General features: G+C 46.5%; 2 protein-coding genes across 3 annotated transcripts; one reads left to right on the plus strand and one right to left on the minus strand.

The window, feature by feature from the left end:
* Positions 1-987: 987 nt before the first annotated feature.
* Positions 988-2,835, minus strand: rasd2b (RASD family member 2b). The gene is made up of 2 exons (XM_030352427.1): positions 1,943-2,835; positions 988-1,813 (listed from the first exon to the last, which is right to left on the minus strand). The coding sequence occupies exons 1-2, from the start codon at positions 2,523-2,525 to the stop codon at positions 1,275-1,277; spliced, it is 1,122 nt and encodes a 373-aa protein (XP_030208287.1). The 5' UTR covers positions 2,526-2,835; the 3' UTR covers positions 988-1,274.
* A 72-nt stretch (positions 2,836-2,907) lies between these two features.
* mycbpap (mycbp associated protein) lies at positions 2,908-17,058 on the plus strand. Of its 2 annotated transcripts, none has more exons than XM_030352425.1 (19): positions 2,908-3,374; positions 3,496-3,545; positions 3,855-4,014; positions 4,318-4,424; positions 4,873-5,074; positions 5,832-5,947; positions 6,564-6,714; positions 7,640-7,758; positions 9,121-9,236; positions 9,343-9,472; positions 9,768-9,969; positions 11,328-11,515; positions 11,729-11,875; positions 13,295-13,393; positions 13,723-13,946; positions 14,510-14,628; positions 14,722-14,846; positions 16,441-16,626; positions 16,882-17,058. In XM_030352425.1, the coding sequence occupies exons 1-19, from the start codon at positions 3,302-3,304 to the stop codon at positions 16,954-16,956; spliced, it is 2,589 nt and encodes an 862-aa protein (XP_030208285.1). In that variant the 5' UTR covers positions 2,908-3,301; the 3' UTR covers positions 16,957-17,058. The 2 variants fall into 2 exon arrangements, with proteins under 2 accessions (XP_030208285.1, XP_030208286.1); XM_030352426.1 differs by having other exon boundaries at positions 2,911-3,374; positions 13,795-13,946.
* Positions 17,059-19,381: the final 2,323 nt, after the last annotated feature.

The raw sequence follows: 19,381 nt of genomic DNA on the forward strand, positions 1-19,381 counted from the left end.
GCAGTTGCTAATATAATTGAAAAATTTGTGAATTATTCAAGTATAACGAAAATTAATTACTCAAGTAATAACTCATTGCACTTCTATCAGCACATTTTTAAACATACCCCGATCGATATAAAGAACTAGTGATATCTTGTGAGTGACTTTATTTTACTATTTTTGTGTTTGTGTGTTAGGGGAACCTATATGAATGGTGAACTTGGTAGAATTATAAAAACCTTGGCATACAGTTTGTTGAGCACTCACACAAAACCCAAGGCCAGTGCACATGCTGAAAAGTTGTGGAGGCTTCATGTTGAACTGAAGAAAATTGCAACGGCCCATGTGAGCGTGAGCTCTTCCTCAGTGAACACAGAGCGAAGTGAGGCCACCTTCTGTTGTGTTGAAAGAAATGAAAAATTGAGAAGGAGACAGAAAAGAGAGAGCTATAACCCATCCTTTGTGATCGTCTTACATGGCCAAGATGGACTCCTGTGCACCAATGGAGAAAAGGGGATATAATCACGAAATCCAAACACCTTTTTCTTCTGCATTGAAATAACTCAGCTGTCAGCTTTTCCACACAATAAGAAACCCATGATTGTTTTGTTTTTTCTTCTTAATTTTTGGAATTGTATGTCATCATATGAATTGAAAAGACGTCTCCATGGAAACGTAACAGACTCTAAAGTGATGATAGTCTTTGGCTGTCTGCAATAACATCCCTGTTTATAACTTTTATAAACATCTTTGAGAGATACTCCAAGAATAAATGGATTTATTATTTACAATGCACAACTACCCATTTTAAAACGTTCTCCCACTGCGAGGAAGAATCATCATCAACTATACGGCAAAGTTGAGTTATATATGAGACAGTCTTTGGCGATTTTAAACCTCAAACCTGCCTTCATGCGAAAACTAACACATCGATTTTTGTGTATTGTTGGATCATCCTTTGTTTTATACAATCAGTCCTAATAAAAATAACCTCAACAATTGTAATTCCAGTTTCCACAGCATTTATTCGTATCTCTGAATGCATATCACTTGACAACATGAAAGAGGGAGCTTTGGCCAACACACACAAAAACAAAGTGAGATACGGGTAATAATAAATAATCAACTTACTGGATAACATTAATAAATAATGGCAAATACTCAGCCAACAGCCACGTAGGCCTATAGTCCACAGCACATTTAAAAGGGACCTTGAAATAATGATGTTTTACTATTAAGACCACCATGGAATAGGCTGTTGAAGCACCGCAACGGTTATCGATATGTGTTTCTTATTGAATCTTGCACTTCTCAAAATTTTTACAAGGCTTTTGTGGCTGATGAGGTCCCATGATTTGACGAAGATCTGTGCTGAAACTCGGCCGTCGTGCTAGTGGATGCAGTGCGCCGCACGCGTCATCGCTGCGGGGCGCCTGGCTCCATCTGCCGTGCACGCGGTCCGTGCACATTGCCTGGTACGAACGTAGAGAGACTTTGCGGTGCTGCGATGGGCCGGTTTCCGCAGGCAAGCCCCCTTGCTTCGCCAAGGCCTCGAATACTTTATCTAGGTTAGTACTTTCCTTGGCAGAGGTTTCAAAGTACGCACAATCCTCGCCAAGCGTTTGCATCAAGTCTGTTTGCGGTATAGCTCTCTCCGACAGCGGTAGATCCATCTTGTTGGCGCACACCACAAATGGAACAGTTGCGCACTGACCCGGCACAGATATTTGGTTTAGTTTGGCCTTTGCTTCCAGGATCTCTGTCCGCAAGGCGCACACCTCCTCGAATGAGCTCCGGTCGTCCAGACTGAATACTAGCAAGAAAACGTCACCTGCGGAAATAAGTACATTAACATGAACTATTTATTTTACATGTATATGTGTCGTTCTCGAAACTACATTTGATTTAACAATTGCAAATACAAAATATTTGCAACCGCAATTACGCAGAGATTACGCACCAGTTAGAATGGAGAGGCGCCGTTTGGCTGGAAAGCTTCTTTCTCCAGACGCATCCAGGATGTCAATTTGATATGTCTCTCCGCGGATACGGAAAAGCTTTCTATGAAAGTCCTCAGAAGTCGGCTTGTACTCTTCCACAAATCCATCCCGGAGGTACCTTCTGAGAATCGAGGTCTTTCCGACCCGCGGAGCGCCGAGCACCACGATGCGCTTACAGTTCTGGTGTTTCCTGGACTTATCTTGGCAGGGCTCCTGTCCAAGCTGACTCAGGCGGGTTGGACCATTAACCACTAAAGCTGCCAATTGATCGAGCGGGGAATTCTTGCAGGAATTCCTGCTGGATGGCGAGGACCCCTGCTTCACGATTGCCTCAGATCGCGTCTTACATTGTTTCCATTGCAACGTCGCCAGTTTCAGCATACCCATCCCTGCTTTTATTCCACTCGAGCACAAATGCTGCGACGCGTTCCTGTACGCAAGAACAACTTTTGAAGAGCCTGCTCGATCGACGGTCGACCGGCTGGATTGGGGCGAGATTGCCATTTTGGACTGTAAAACAGGGGACATGCTGTTTAGCTCCATGGTTTTGTGATGAATTCATCAAATCCTACGGCGTCGACAGCTCGCTCAGACCTGCGGGTCGGTCCAAGTGAGACCCGCTCGAGCCTCTCCTCCCAGTGGTTGATGTGGTCTTTGCGATGTCTTTATACGCTGTCGTAGCTCCGTGCCCATTCACGTCACCACAATGTTTCCTTCCTTTGGCTCACTGATTGGCAGTAGCGGTGGTCGTGTTCTCGACAACAACACACACGGTTTTGTTTTGCTGTCTGCACAGGAGCGCGCAACGTTAGGTGTAACGCCTAATTATGTTAATAATTGGCGTGTCTGTTTAATTTCTAATGTGTTTTTGTACTCATTGACCAAACGATCGGCTTACGGATTTTGTTTGAGTTCAGAGATTAAGGTCAGAATTCTGATTTAAAAATCGGAATCCTGACTTAAATCTCAAAAATCTAAGAATAATAATCACATACTGCCCTCATCCTCTTCCTATGGGCTTTTCGTCACATGAATAAATCGTGCTGTAGGTCAAAGTTAGGAACTATAAATTGGCGCTGCCAGAGCACCGCAGACTTGCCCCAAGCGTCCGTTGCTATGGTTACGACATAGCGAGCGAGAGGGAGGAAGTGGTAAGCTAGCTCTTATATGGTTGTACTCTGACGGTAATTATTCTAAAATTTATATTAAAGATGTCCCATAAACATGGTTAGTGACGTTACCAGGTTAAATAGGAGGGTTTAGGATTGGATTGAGTTGCGTGTGAAGAGTAGACAACGTATAGTGATCACTTATAGGCTATGGCTCATGTTGTTGCTACCGAGTCTGGTGAAATAACTCACCAAAGGGACTTCAGAACCCGAACTGCACCGGGTAAGTGGGCCTATGGATTACCCCCCTTCTTATTGTGGTGTATCCCCTTCTCTCCTGTTTTCTGTATATTTCCTCTAAAAAAAAACGTGTGAAGTTGACGGCAGCATCTCTCTTCCATCAGGGTGTGTTAATCGTTCCAAATTAATGCAAGTCAAAAGCATACAACCTAATGTGAGTACAGCCTATTCGTCAAGTTAATGATCCAGACGAGCAGCTTCCTTGTCCCTCCCCTCTTCTCTCCAATGTTCTCTTCTCCCTGCTTTCCTTCTCTCTCCTCTCCTTCTTCCTTGTCTTTTATCCACTGTCTTGTTTACTTTCCCCTCTCCCCTCTCCTTTTTCCTCCCTTCTCTTGAATTGACGTCACAGCTATTGCAGCCTCTAAGATCAGAAAGCCAAGGAAACCAAGGAAATAGCCAAGTTCTTTCAGGGAAAATACACTGAATAGTTCAAGCAATAATATACAGCGCATGTGTGCTTCAGCTTCATTCACCAAAGCCTCCCACTGACTCCCGGAAGCAAGAAGAAATGACTGGAGCCCTGACGCGGAGGATACGAACAGGCCAGCAAGGCTGTAAAACAGTTGAAGAGGCTGAGGGCCAGCTCTGCCAAGCGGAGGGCACATTGTTGCTGCGCCACACAGGTGTAATGGACTTGGTCTTGGTCTAGTCTTAAATGAGTCTTAGATAATCATACTCATTTGCAAGGTTGCCTCTGGACCACATGACTATGTATATAGTATATAATATTCCATCTAGACTTTTATGTACATACCCTCAACAAATGCATAGTCTTTTTTCATATGCTGCCCAAATAAACCAAATGACTACAATTCAGGATTTTATTCAGAGTTTAAAATATTCGATTAAAATAAGCATATTTGTTTGTGGAATCGAATATACCACTCATACCACTGCTTTTGTGTTCCTCGTCTCTCATATCTCAGGGCACAGAGGGCCCCGCTACGACCATCAAGGCGTGGTTCTGCCCCACAGCATTCTGGGTAACCTGCAGGACTTCAAGAGTTATTTGGAGACCAGGGGAGAAACTGAGGTAAATAGGGAATGAGTAAATATGTGCCGGGATGGGTTTCCCTTAAAAGGGAGGCACTCTAACAAGTAAAAGGTAGAATTGTATTATTGGTATGTGTTCCATTTATTATAAGGTTAGAATAACTATTAATGACACAACGTGTATTTGACTCAGAGCCACACACATGGAATCTGTGGCTCAATTGTGTTGGTGTGTATGTCTGCGCTCGTGTGTGTGTGTGTGTGTGTGTGTGTGTGTGTGTGTGTGTGTGTGTGCGTGCGTGAGTGAGTGTGTGTGTGTGTGTGCGCATGCATGTGCATGTCATTTACCAAACTGACATTGTCATTGATTACTGAAGGACCAATTCAGTGGACTACTCAGAATTCTCAAGACTGGACTATAAGCGGTCGAAACTCTTGGTGACTTGGTGCTCACCCCCTCTTCCCTGTCCTCCCTCCGCGGCCCCCAGTCAGTCCGGAGGCTGCGGGAGACCACCACAGAGGCTCTGAGTGGACCCTCCTCCTCAGCCCCGGGGGGGGGGCACGCATACAGAGGGGCTGAGGACAGAGGCGGCGGGCTCTCTGCCGGCCAGGCACACACCCAGAGCCACGCCCTGCAGCACTGGAGCACACGCATGAGGCAGCGGCGGCGGCAGCAGGAGTCTCTAGCCAGTGAGTTAACGTAGGAGCCAGTCTCAGGGGAACCGGCTGCAACAGGATGGTGTCTATTCTTACCTTTGTACAATAGAGTTAAATGCGTATGCAAATTAGATTGAAGGTAAAATGCATGGATCACCTTCAGAATATCACTCCGCAGAAGACTCACAGGACATTGGCGTGATGGAGCCGGCAAACATGAGGCTTCACTGCCGACCTTTCAACCCAGCTGAAACCTCGTCGCCACAAACATCTATTCACTAAACCAATCAAACGCTTAAACACAATGGAGCTCAAAGAAACATGAACAGGGGGCGCGATATTAACCCAAATAACATAGGAATCAGTCCAAGGGTCATCACGGTTTAATATTGAGAAGAAACCCATTCATCCAAATGCTTACATTGGTGATACCAATCCAGGTCCTTTGAGGAGCAAGCGTTGGGGGTAAGGATGTCTATGCAGGTTGGCCTGTGTGCTTTGGGGATTGAAGCCAGCAGAGCATACCTTACAGTAGGGGTCGGGCACCCTATTCTCCACCCCATGCCCTAACGCCCCCCAGTGAGTGACGATGTGAATACAACACCACTACAGTCACTAAAGATGGAACTGCACCATGGCAGTCCACACCAGTCAGGGAATGAGTTATATACACGTTTAATTTGTATTATATAAAATATATAATATTATTACATAGTATTTATGTTCTAAACAATATGTAATATCACCGTTGTTTTTTTTAAAGTCTTTATGTTTCTCCTCTTCGTCTAAGAGTCGCTCCACAGGCCAAAGGATTGGTTGCTGATGAACCGAGCCAACAGCTTCCGGAGGGTTCAGGAGCAGAGAGAGCTTCTGAGCCTCGTCCTGCCAGCCATACAGCCAGGACATGTAGGTGAACCATCTCCTCAGCCATGGTACCCTCATAATGTACTATTCCATTGGCCGCTGGACCAAAAGCTTGCCACAATGCCACATAGTAGTATTTCTGGTGACGTATCAAGCACACACTGGTTCCAAGTAATTATATGGCATAATATTATAGCTATTATCAAATGTATTATGTGTGGTGTGTGCGTTTGCATGTGTGTGTGTGTGTGTGTGTGTGTGTGTGTGTGTGTGTGTGTGTGTGTGTTCGGAGGTTTGCTGGTGTTTGTGTGTGTGTGCTTGTGTGTTTGTGTGTGTGTGTGGGGGGGGTGGGCATTTGCGTGTGTCTGTGTGTGTGTGTGTGTTTATGTGTGTCTGTGTGTGTTTGTGTCTGTGTGTGTGTGTGTGTGTGTGTGTGTGTGTGTGTGTGTGTGTGTGTGTGTGTGTGTGTGTGTGTATTTTTGAGTATGTGTGTGTGTGTGTGTGTGTGTGTGTGTGTTTGTGTGTGTGTGTGTGTGTGTGTGTGTGTGTGTTTGTGTGTGTGTGTGTATTTGCGTGTGTGTGTGTGTGTGTGTGTGTGTGTGTGTGTGTGTGTGTGTGTGTGTGTGTGTGTGTGTGTGTGTGTGTGATGCGGACCCAGGGCTACCGTGTGGGCAGTGAGTTCTGGTCCCAGCCCGAGTGCTTGGGGGACGAGGTGGGCGGGATCGTGGCCACCCTGACTCGTAGCCAGCGGGGCCAGCAGGAGTCCTTGGTCCGCGTAGGACAACCACGCAGCGTCCAGCATGAGTCAGGTACACTCAGGAGGAACATAATTACAACCTTCCACCCATTTACATGCACTTTGACTCTTTATTAATATAAATATAGGCCTGCTGTAATTATAAATGTAACAAAATGTATTTTGTTCTTATTGTATTTTAGGTTGCCTATTGACAGCTGGCTGTCAATAGGCAGCTTGAAATGAGCCAAATAGGCTAAAGCTGCTCCTTTTACTGTACAGTTAATCAAAGTGGACTGTCCACGAAACTATAAACAAATAAATAAACTAAACTGAACTAAACTTAACTAAACTAAACTAAATGAGAGGAGACCTAAGTCATATTCTATATTGAAACGTGAGCACCCATCCGTGGGCTGATCTATTTATTCTGCATTCATTTTCTTTTCTTTTAATTTGCCCTTTCTTTGCAAGAGCACATTTCAATAGTATCTGTCAGAGCTTTTCAATAGAATCTGTAAAAGCTTTTCACAATACCCCATGACGGCGTCACAGCAGTGCATATGAGCATGTCATAGTTCCGTTGTTTGTATGATAGTGTCTATACAGTATAGCGTCTGTAAAAGCATCTCATTTGCTTGAGGTTTTCAGTATTTATGTTTGACAGATTCTCATCAGTTAATGTGTTTCTATAACGTATGGAGACATTTACATTTAGGTCAAACAGCAGACGCTTTTATCCGACTTATAATTATTTTATTAACGACTTATAATAAGTACATATTATTACATATTACAAGAAAGTGAAACATTATATCGCTGTGTACAATAAAGATGTTCATAGAAACTAGTGCAAAGCACTGACAATCGCTAGGTTAACCCATTCCCCGTACGCAACAAAGACAGCTAGGATAAGACGCCTCATAACTAAGTATTATAACTAAACACGACACACAATAAGTGCGTACATTAATCTGTAGACATCTTTGTTCCTTCAGGGAATGTGGTGTCAGAGAAGTATGGTCCCGCCCCTAAAGGGTGGAACCAGAGTGAATACCTCCGGCGACAGCAGCAGCAGATCCAGCCGCTGCTCAAGGAGCGGGACCTTGAAGCGCCCGTAAGTCGGTAGCTGCCTGGCTCACTCTCAGCCACTTTGGATTGACGCATCTCCTGAACCACTGAATGACTCGATTATGACCCGGCTCAGAGCACAGCTACACCCCCCCCCAGTCTGCTGAACACAGTTTAGCCGTAAGCTCTGAACTAGGACTTAAAACTGGTGCTCTGGTCACACAGTCAAACATAGATTGGAACTCTCTGTTAAGTGATTTATTTAAGGTTTATATTAACTACAAATTATGCATAGCTCAATTTAGATTATTCATTCCTTCAATCATGAGTAGTCAGTAGTTCAACTGTCCAATCTTTGTATAAAACACAAACCTTTCCATGAATTGTTATTTTTCAAGTTTTTTGTTTGAGTGCAATCGATATGCCTGTTAAGCTTGTTAGGTATAATCTAATCTTGGATTCAGCAGTCCTTTAGCAGAACTTCTGGGGGGAGATGGCACAAAGCCTTAGCCGGAAACCAGAAACTGCATTGTGGAGAATTACGCCCTATTACCTTTTCTCTGGTGTCCGGTAATTTAAATGGATAAAGATTTCAAAAGGGGATTTTAATCGGTTTTTCTACAGTGGCCTCGCTACACAGTGTTGATTTGAAACCTTTACAGACACTCTTTTAAAGTAAACTACTGCTGTACGAGTTTGTGTTACATATCCTGCCTCCAACGACAGCATTCAAAACAAATATGAAGCGAAACCATGTGAAACGGCACGTTCACCCTTTAGACATTAAACCAAAGTCAACCTTTCTTCTGTACTACCATCATCCTTGTTGTTTTGTCCCTCTGTTTTGCACGACTGACCACTATATATATAAATTGTATATTTATATATCTCTATGTGTTTTTTTAATGCCATGTTCAATCTGGCCTTGGAATAGAGCATCTTTTATCCGTCGCCAGATCAGCGGGTGGCTGGCCTGTCCAGAACACTCTGTCTCTGCCGCTGGCGCTCTTTGTTGATGTTACCCCATCCAGGACCACTCGGTTTCTGGATGTGCTTTAGCCAGAACAAAGAACATGCACAGAGGAAGACACACATACACACACACACACACACACAGACACACATACACACACACACTCACACACACACACACACACACGCACACACACACACAGACACACACACAGACACACGCACGCACAGACACACACGCAGATACACTCACACACACGCACACAAAGACACAACACGGACACACACATATACAGACCCACACATAGACAAACACTCAACAAGTTTTACCTTCCTCACATTCAAGGTCAGGTAAATCATGACCAAACCAGACCTCTGTATGCTTTTGCATCTGACGAAATCTTTAAATTCATTTCAACTTGTCCTCTGATTTAAGGACATGGAGCACTTGGAGGTGATAGGCTCCGGCAGGCCCGTCACACGTGTTTCAGTGCCTCCCAAAGCCTTGCACCGCGAAGAGGAAGCGCGGGAGAAGGCGACGACAGAGAAGCGGTAAGAAAGCGTAGCGTGCCTTCTGAATGGACTCTCCAACCCGCTGGCTTCCTCACTCCCTGTCAGCCGGACCTCTGCAACCTGTGCCCCCCCCCCTCTGACCCAGAGATCCAGGGGTGCAGGATGATGGTGATGATGGTGATGGTGATGATGATGACACCGCCGTGATGCCGGTCCCTGCCTTGATGTTCTGCGGCCAGAGAGCCCACTGGACCGGCAGCTCCTCCTCCCATCAGGTACGGCACATCCTTCCCCATACAGAGCTGCCCTCCTCCGACTGATGTGATGCCCTCCTCCTCCTCCTCCTCCTCCTCCTCCTCCTCCTCCTCCTCCTCCTCCTCCTCCTCCTCCCCCCCTCCCCCCTTAAGTAGAAAACACCAGATGCCAGACTCAGCATCAGGATTAGATCAGGGCTTCATGGTGCACTGTGTGATGTGGTTTGACCCTCTTTAGACCTCACCCCTTCTGCTTCATCTCTGCCCCTGCCTCTGTGTCTGTGTGTGTCTCTGGTCCGTGTCCACGTCCTCTCAGGGCCAGCTGGGGATCAGCTCCAGGATGGGCTTTGAGGTTGTGATCGGGGCCACGGCCCGCTCGCACCTGCTGCTGCGTAACCAGGGCAACAGCGCCCTCTACTACACCTGGCAGCGGCTGGAGCTGCCTCGCTGCTTCACCGGCACGCCCCGCACAGCGCGGCAGACCGCCAGCCCGCACTTCTACTTCAACTCCTCCATGGGTACACAGTACACAGTACACACACACACACACACACACACACACACACACACACACACACCATCAACCCAAACACACACACACACACACACACACACACACACACACACACACACACACCATCAACCCAACACACACACACACACACACACACACACACACACACACACACACACACACACCATCAACCCAAACACACACACACACACACACACACACACACACACACACACACACACACACACACCATCAACCCAAACACACACACACACACACACTGTCGTGGTAATTTCTCTATCAGAGTTTGCATCTAAGGCAGATGAGATATTTAGATGCAAAAAGCACACAATACTGTTGACAATTAGCGGTCATATATATTTGTAATAAAAGTACGAACAAAGATACATCACAACATGCATCAACAAACAACATAACAGGAATACATTACAATAATCTGAGGCCTCAGATGGGAGCTTCTCTTTGCGTGTTACTTCATACTCTAAAGGTACGCTGGGGAGAAGTCCACCGATTGTTCAGAGTCGTGAGTTCTTATTCACTTGGGATGGGTTCTGGAGGGGGTGTGTCCCCCAATAAACCAAAAGCCTTTGTTTACCAGTTGGTAATCTTTACAAATGAAGCTCCCCTGGATGCCATTGGAGGGGGTGGTGGCCGTGCCATGTAACCCTCTGGCTTCGTTGACGCTAGCCAGGGGGTCGAGGAACAGGCACATACATCAAAGGATTGCATGGAAGATGATTTACAAGACACGAAAACATAGGAACAGGCAGGCAATAAAACGCATCACACGACCCTGGAAGGTTCACACGTTAGATGACCCAAAAGGAGAGTAGAAGGCAGGCAATATATGCATCACACAAAATAGTAACAAAACTTAAGTTCATAGATAGACCAAAAACGTAACAACATGTAGATTTTCCATCACAAAACACACACACAAACACACACACACCATCAACCCAAACACACACACACACACACACACACACGCGCGCATTGCATGAATGACATGATGACAGAGCAAAGCACACAATCTCTTAAAATCACAGCTACGCACGCAACCTGACTTACAACACGCATAAACCGTTACAGCAATACGCCCACCACTCAGACACATACACACACACACACACAAACACTCACACACACTAAAACACACAGAACACATACACACAGTCTCCAAAACACACGTGGCACATACAGAAAGCCCAATAATCAACACACATGTTATTCAATGGCGCGTGTTGTGGTCGCGCCGACGTCATCGCTGCGTTCACCATCCTTTGTCTGCTCCGTCGCCCCCCCTCCCGTCCTGTCCCATCTCCCCCATCCCCCCCCCAGGTGTGATTCTCCCGTGCGAGACGCAGCAGGTGGACTTTATATTTAAATCGGACACGCCTGGAATCAAGTGTGAGCTTTGGCAGCTCAACGCCCACCCCGTGCTGCTGGGAGGAGCCGCCATGCAGCTCACACTGAGGGGAGTGGCCCTGGACCGGGACACCAACGCAGACCACAGGCTGGGCCTAGAGGTAGCCTACTGACCCCCAGACCAAAGGCTGGGCCTAGAGGTAGCCTACTGCTGTGAGACTACAGGCAGAGATAACCTGTATCACTAGACTATATTTTGCATGTGTGTGTGTGTGTGTGTGTGTGTGTGTGTGTGTGTGTGTGTGTGTGTGTGTGTGTGTGTGTGTGTGTGTGTGTGTGTGTGTGTGTGTGTGTGTGTGTGTGTGTGGTCGCAGAGGGAGTTGGAGAGGAAAGCGATGGTTAAAGTGTGCCAGTCGTTGGTCTCCGAGGTGCTGCGGGGGGTCACGACCCCTGAGAGATCCAGCTCACCTGCAGAGCTCTACATCACCGAAGACCAGGAGTTCCTCTGGAAGAATCCCAAGGTGAAGACAGAGAGTTGAGACAGCCATATTCCACCGGAACGGTTTACTAGAAACCTTTTATATCTTCGTTTAGGTATATGTATTCATCAAAGTTTCTTTCCTTTGCCATTTAAATGGACCTCTAATGAATCAATAACAATTCATTTTATAGGATACAATATATTCCTCAGCCAATTATTACTTTACGATAAAAAATCCATAAAGAGCCGTTTCATTTACAATCTAGCGTCAGGGTTTCTTTCTAAACATGGCCCGTGGCTCAACGTTGGTTCTGGATGAATCCCCACACTGTTCCCTGTGAGATCATATCACCTCATAATGGACTCATTCAGCATCTTGTTCTGCTTGACATTTAGACACTATGGCGTGGGCAGACCCCAGTGCGTCTCCGCAGCCCTAAGCTGCCCCACTCAGGCTCTCTGCGGAGAGACACGCTATTGACTCTACCATGGGGCTGCAGCTGCCATAATTCAACCTTCATTATTTCTGCTAATATTGACTCATAAAGTTCCAGGGCTATTGCTGATTTCATTCCTAGCTGTCTCTCTTTGAGTTTGTGAACGTTTATGAACAAAACAACGTAAATCTTTTTAACTACTTCTCAGTCACGGTACCAAAACAAGAGTGCTACTTCTAATTTTTGCATTTGGGGTGAGACGTGGTCACACTAAATGCTCTGGCGTGCAGTATCGACAAAGCAAAGTCATTTTGGCCAATTATATTGGTTGCGGATGTTTGAGTGAGGTAAGGAGAGACGGTTACAATGGTTTGTCCACCCAGACCGGTATGGTCCTTTAAGTTGGTCACAATGTCGCCCCATACACACGCACACAACCATACACACACACACGCGCACACCGGGAGTACAATGCAACATGGCTGTTGTTGGTTTTATTAGAATACTGATTCGATTGGAGATGAGCCAGGCTCCATTCTGCTGATTTGGCCCTTGGTATGAAATAGGAGCTGAACACACATATACACACCCAATACACACAATACACACACACAAACACACACACACAATACAGCACTCTCGCTCTGTCGTTCCTGAAAGTTTAGCCTCTCCAATTGGGTCGTTGTAACAGGAGAAATACAGGGCGAGGTAAATGCAGGGATTTTTATCCTGCAAACAATGCTCACCACTGGCGTGACTCACCGCTGCCCCCGTTCAAGCTCTGTGCTGTTTTCTGCGTACACGCACTCGTAATTGCTGCGACAGTGAGAAGGCTTCATCGATTCTTTCATCACGTGGGAGTGTCTCTCTAGCAGGCCACGGGTTGGGTTTTGATTTCAGGTGTATCATTTTCAGTATAAATTCAGTACAGAATATATATATTTTTTGAAAGACAGTACATTTGCAAACACCCCACAATGACTTGACATCACCCTTGTGCGTTGCTTCTGTCTCGGGTCCAGTTTCACTACGCTCCGGGGCCAGTCGAGGCCCTGCGGGTCCTTTGGCAGAGTGCAGCCCCAGGAAGAGACTGGGACCTCTCTGTGGGAACACTCAGACAGGTAGGGGCCTTCCTCTCTGCTAAGATGACGCTGTTTACACCAGAGAAGTATCAAGACTCTGTAACTGCACATGAATATAGGTTGTATCCAGGTTTCAAAATCTTGAATGTTTGCACGAAAGGCCACATCGCGATCCCAACCACCTGCAACATGTCTCTTTGCATTTCGATCTTACAAACGTCTTTCAATCCACCAATTGAAGAGAGATTTGGTGCGCACTTGACAAGGTCAATGTCAGGAAGTCACATGACAACAGAAAACAACAGAAACGTAGAAACGAGGAATCTCGGTGTAGGCTTCTGTGTGCCCTATCTCTACGTTTTGTATAGGCTTGTAATTTCTCTGCCCTGCGGTGCACATGGGAAGACCCACGGTCTGCTTTGCATTTGCGTCCATGCAAGGCGGTGCTGTCGCTGCGCGAGGATGACCCGGGCCCAGGGGACACTGCGCACACTCTGACCCGAGACCAGGGCCTGGCCCGGCTCAACTCCACGCTTCTGGAGCTTCCACCGCACCCCCTTACCACAGCCCCCGTCACACCTGCGGCTGTAGGGTGAGTCATACACACACACACGCACACACAACTACAACTCAGAGACATCCTCTTGACAAAAACAATTGTAGCAGGGAGTCAGGATTGCGATATATTACTCTCTTTCAGTCGCTCCCCTACAAATATATGTACGCTGTGTGGTTTAGTATCTCAGATGCCCAACCAGATTCAGTTGAGTTGTAGTAAAACTAGAATAAAATGTTTTCTAGGTGCAAGGGGGTCTACATTCAATTCATTCAGAACATATTGCCTCAACGTTGCATGAGTCAGCCAAGCAGGGTTTATAAAAATAGTCCAAATTCCATAGAACCGCAAAACTAAAATACTGTTCCACAACAAAGTCTGCAGGTAGCCAGCATGGCGATGTGTGAGCCAGGATACATGCTGACTGCAAGATCTGCAAGATCTATGGCTATCTGTGCATGATTATCCTTATTTAGAGCCAGGTGTGGCTGAGCTGCCTCTTAGCCCCTATGGCAGCAGGATGTGTGCGGACACAGCGTAGCATGTGACGTCAGAGCAGTCGGTGAGACGGTTGGTGTGGTGTGTGGCGCCCCCTGCAGGCGGCAGCTGTGGAGGGAGCTTCTGGACGGCCTGGCCGGCGAGGCCGCCACGCTCCAACGCATGCTGGGGCTCCCTGAGACAGACACGTGGTCCCAGCCCGTCCTAGACCCTGACCTTGGTGAGATTCATACCGCCTTGGTGGGTAGATACAATTAAAAGACGGTTGTTTGGGGAAATGTTCATGCCGGGACAGAACAGTGTTGTTTTCTAGGGTTGGAGGAGGAGGTGAAGACGGTTGGAAAGGGGGAGAGAAAGGGAGGTACCAAGGAGGTGAACAGAGCAGGAGGTGCAAAGGAGAAGGAAGATGGAAGAGGAGCCTCTAAGGCACCAGCCAAGGTGAGGGGAAATCAGTGTGTGTGTGTGTGTGTGTGTGTGTGTGTGTGTGTGTGTGTGTGTGTGTGTGTGTGTGTGCGCGTGCGTGTGCGTGTGCGTGTGTGTGTGTGTGTGTGTGAAGTGCAAGTTGCCATGGCAACACCGTCATAGCAATGAACAATATACACAAAGAAAAACGGTAAAACACACCAAAGTAACCAGTCTTCAGAGATAAATGGCGTAAGCCACATAAGATTCAGTGGAGCTGCTCTGTGTGCTCATTTTAAAAAATGCAACGCAGCATTTCTTTCCACTGAAGCCACCATTATTTGAAACTTTCGCTGTTTATGCGAGAGCACAAAAATTATGCTTTCGGTGCTTATGCACTGCCAGGACAAAAAAAATAAGTATTCCCAGGGATTTTCCTTGCTAGTGCAGCTGACTATTGCTGTTGAGCCCAATGTAACGGTGTAAAATAAAAATTTATAAAAACTTGGATACACCTCAATAACCCTCAGACTCCCCCCCTCAGACTTACATGACCCGGTATACACAGGTGATGTCAGCAGCCACTATGGAGGCACGCTTCATGGGGCTGGGCTACGGGACGGGTATTTCATAAATTGGCTGAGTTCGCACCCCCAAGGCCAGATCCATCGTATTTATTCATTTTATTTCGATATTGCCCCTGGCCTGACATGTATGACGAATGCCCGAGAAGAAGCGGTCAGGTTGTGTTCTGTGTTTTTTCTTGGTCCCCCCCCCCCCCCCGCTCTGATGGTTGAGTCACTGGCTCGGCTAACCCATTAGTCACCAAGGCTGCCATGGCAACAGAAGACAACATAGGGCTCGTTCACACTGTTATCGCAAACTGCTGCGGCAATGTGGGAGCATAGCGTCATGTCGTGCACTTAAAGCACTCCTTCATGGCAGGGTTGTACAGCTCTGCAAAGTACCACATGCTGTGGTCTCTCTTTCATCTTTACGGGCGTTGGGTTAACAGTGGAAGGCCTCATTGATAACGTTACATGGTGAACAAGGTTCTTCTTCCCGTTGCCTCTTTCTGGTATTATCACTGGTTTACGTGATAGGCCGCCGTAGCGTTACGTCGAGTCGCCTTTCTCTAAAAGTAGATTCTGTACAATCAGAACTTTCCGCTGCAGGTCCGCCATATCCTTTTTCCCCACCACCGAGGCCTATACACAATACCCCAGTTTCAAATGAATGGTTGAACTGGCGATTTCACCGCAACGCCTGATACAGTGTGAATGGGCCCGTGGTGGTCAAATGCCCACCTGCGCATCCACTCTGTGTCCAGGTTGAACTGATTGCATACACAAAGAAGCCACTGAACTCATTTGCACACAAATATGCACGCACTCGCGTCAAACAGCCTGTATGAAAAAGGCTGGACAAAGCATTACCCACCATATCTATTTACTTGTACCCTTAGCAAACACATCAACATTGTTTTTATACCGGGTTTACAAGATAACCAGAAGGGAGTAGCATCTCTGTCTGTATCTCGCTAACGCTCTCTCTCTCTCTCTCTCTCTCTCTCTCTCTCTCTCTCTCTCTCTCTCTCTCTCTCTCTCTCCGCTGTTCGTCATGGGAACAGGAGCGTGCGACATCGAAGGAGCGTGGAGGAGAGGAAGTGACCAAGGCTCTTGGAGGAAGGCGTGCTACGGAGTCCTCATTGGCTGTTGTTGGTCAAGGAGCAACAAGCCCCACCCTCTGTGATGACTCACAACACAATGTCCAACCAGAGGATGTGCTCAAATACAGGACACATCTAAACCAAAAGGCTAGTAATGTGATGTATTCGTATGTATTATATATAGGCCTATATATATTGTATAGGAATAAAGATATATATTATATTTACGTTTAGTAAAATGTATATTCATATATATTTCTTAAATACATATATTAATTTATTATTATTTTCCTGTATTATGTATTTTTATTTTGTTGAGTATTCGCATGCCACAATTCGCTCGGGTCGGGAAAGTCAGTCCCAGAATGGACATGTCTGAAGTTCTCTGTATGTTGCTGTTAGGTGTACGTTCTGATGGACCACCTCGTGGACTCCCTGGCCAGTCTCCTAGATGCTCTCGGAGATGAAGAGCGATAAGCAAGACAAGACATTCATAAATGAATAACACAATCATTTACATTGATGCTACGTTAAAGCTCTTGTATGTCATGACAATATTAAAACATTTCATAACTTATATTAACGGACTTTCCAATATGCTTTCCAATTTGCTTTTTGAAGTTATTGTCATTCATTCTTATTATGAAATGGGGTAGCCTATTGCATCGTTGACGCTCGCTTCATGGTCTCCGCCTCTCTGGCGCGTCCAGTCGTGCCGCGTGCCTGCTTGCCGGTATGCGTGTATTGGTGTGTGTGTGTGTGTGTGTGTGTGTGTGTGTGTGTGTGTGTGTGTGTGTGTGTGTGTGTGTGTGTGTGTGTGTGTGTGTGTGTGTGTGTGTGTGTGTGTGTGTGTGTGTGTGTGTGTGTGTGTGTGTGTGTGTGGGGGGGGGGGGGGTGTCACAGAGTGAGTGAGTAAATGAGCGGCTGAGCATCGGGGGTTATCTTGTCCAATGCGCATTTTAGGACTGCCTGATCCAACAACCGCCAATCGTGGTGTGGTGTGCAGTCATCGGCCGCCGTCCTATCGGATTTAAACATTATTCTGCATTCGCTTTACCGCTCCCAAGCACGAAACCATTAAACATGGTCCGGTGGCTTAGGGTTGTTTTACCTGATCTGTTGTGGCTGATTTGTATTCCGTAGCCTGCTAGGGGATGCAATGTATTGATGTTGTGGAGCAGAAGAGTAAAACGAGGCAGAAGATGCTTAGCGTCCTAGGCAGGAGATGAGCAGCGATGGGTAAGGTAAGCGTCGATTGGGTAAGGTAAGCGTCGATTCGAAAGTGATGCAGTCATAGACGGCGTGTGCTCGCCCGATATAAACTGGATATGTTAGCATCGGTGCATTAAAAGCGGTCGGTGCATTATATTGGGGGGTATATGGCAAACGCTTGTATGCGCACTTAAATCTATTGAAATAAAATAAATGTTTCTGGTAGACTCTGGTAGACTGCCCACTGCACGAGGGGGCGTGTGTATTGGTGGTGGTCATGGTTGTGGTGGTGAGGCGGGTGTTGATCTAAAAACCAACTTAATCGCCCTCCATCGACACATGTTATGCACACCTCCACCATGATCACCCTGGTCCCATCAACTTTTATTTTGCTACACACTTTCCTTATCTTGGGCCTTAAGTTATAGATAATTGTTATTAGTCTTTCATTATTGGTTTTACCTGCGCCAGTTGCCTCCTTTGAGATTTAAATTACAGTTCATAACGGCTTCTAAAAGTGTGTGTGTGTGTGTGTGTGTGTGTGTGTGTGTGTGTGTGTGTGTGTGTGTGTGTGTGTGTGTGTGTGTGTGTGTGTGTGTGTGTGTGTGTGTGTGAGTGTGTGAGTGTGTGAGTGATTGACTGAGCGAGTGAGTGAGTGTGTATGTGGGTGTTGCGTAAATGTTGCCTGCGTGTGTGTCACAGCGGAGAACACAAGATGAATTGGCAGAAAAGTGATACTGATTGTAGTTGCTGACCTTCATATTTCCCCCCTTCCCTCCCTCCCTGAACATTCAGACACATGCACCTTTCCTCCCCTCAACTCATGCACAGTGCAGTTAATTGTGGAGATGTTCTGCTTGTGTCTGCACTCCAGCAGAGAGAGCAGTCCCACCCGGCCCCTTGATCCTGGACAGCCTTCGTGAACACTCATTGGAACTTAAACCACTGACACTGTAGATGCTTTTCAAATATCGTCCATGTACACAACTGAATGGATGAATAAACGTTAAGTCCTTAAGAGCATGTCCTTCGCTGAGATGAAAGTGAAGTGGGTTTATTCAAGTAGGTTTTACGGCTGGATGTGCTCCAGTTTAGTAGGTTAATTACCCGCTGTATCAGTAAAAAGTCCCCGGGCTCCCCACAATGAAGAAGAAGGGATGATGTGATCCCTTGAGCTGTTCAGCAGAAATGTGAAATCGGGAGGACAGAAATAATGGGTTGAGTGTGCACCCAGCTGTGTCTGTGGTGCCACAGATTAAGCAGATCAGCACTTGCAGCGGCACGTTTTAGGGTCCCGCATGGTCTCATGCTGAATAGATCTTACTCACGTGAACTGATCTATATACTAATTATTTAACATATCATGATACCTGATTTTTTTTCTACTTCACGTCAATTCATAATGCATATTAAGTAATGCATTTACGTGAGGGATTTGCGTTGATCTGTTGGTATTGTCCTTCTCTCCCACTTTCCTCCAGTGTTGCCCGTAGACGATCTCCCAATGTCGGGACCTCCATCCCCATAGCAGCATCTCCAACCTTTTAAGTGGACCTTCCTCCTCCTCCTCCTCCTCCTCTTCCTCCTCCTCCTCCTCCTCCTCTACCTCCCCTATCACGGGTCCATTGACTCTCTCTCTTCCTCAAATTGGTTTGAGCCCCCCTTCCCCCCTGACACACACACACACACA

The sequence above is a fragment of the Gadus morhua genome, chromosome 3, assembly GCF_902167405.1.
Source record: "Gadus morhua chromosome 3, gadMor3.0, whole genome shotgun sequence".
Taxonomy (NCBI): Eukaryota; Metazoa; Chordata; class Actinopteri; order Gadiformes; family Gadidae; genus Gadus; species Gadus morhua.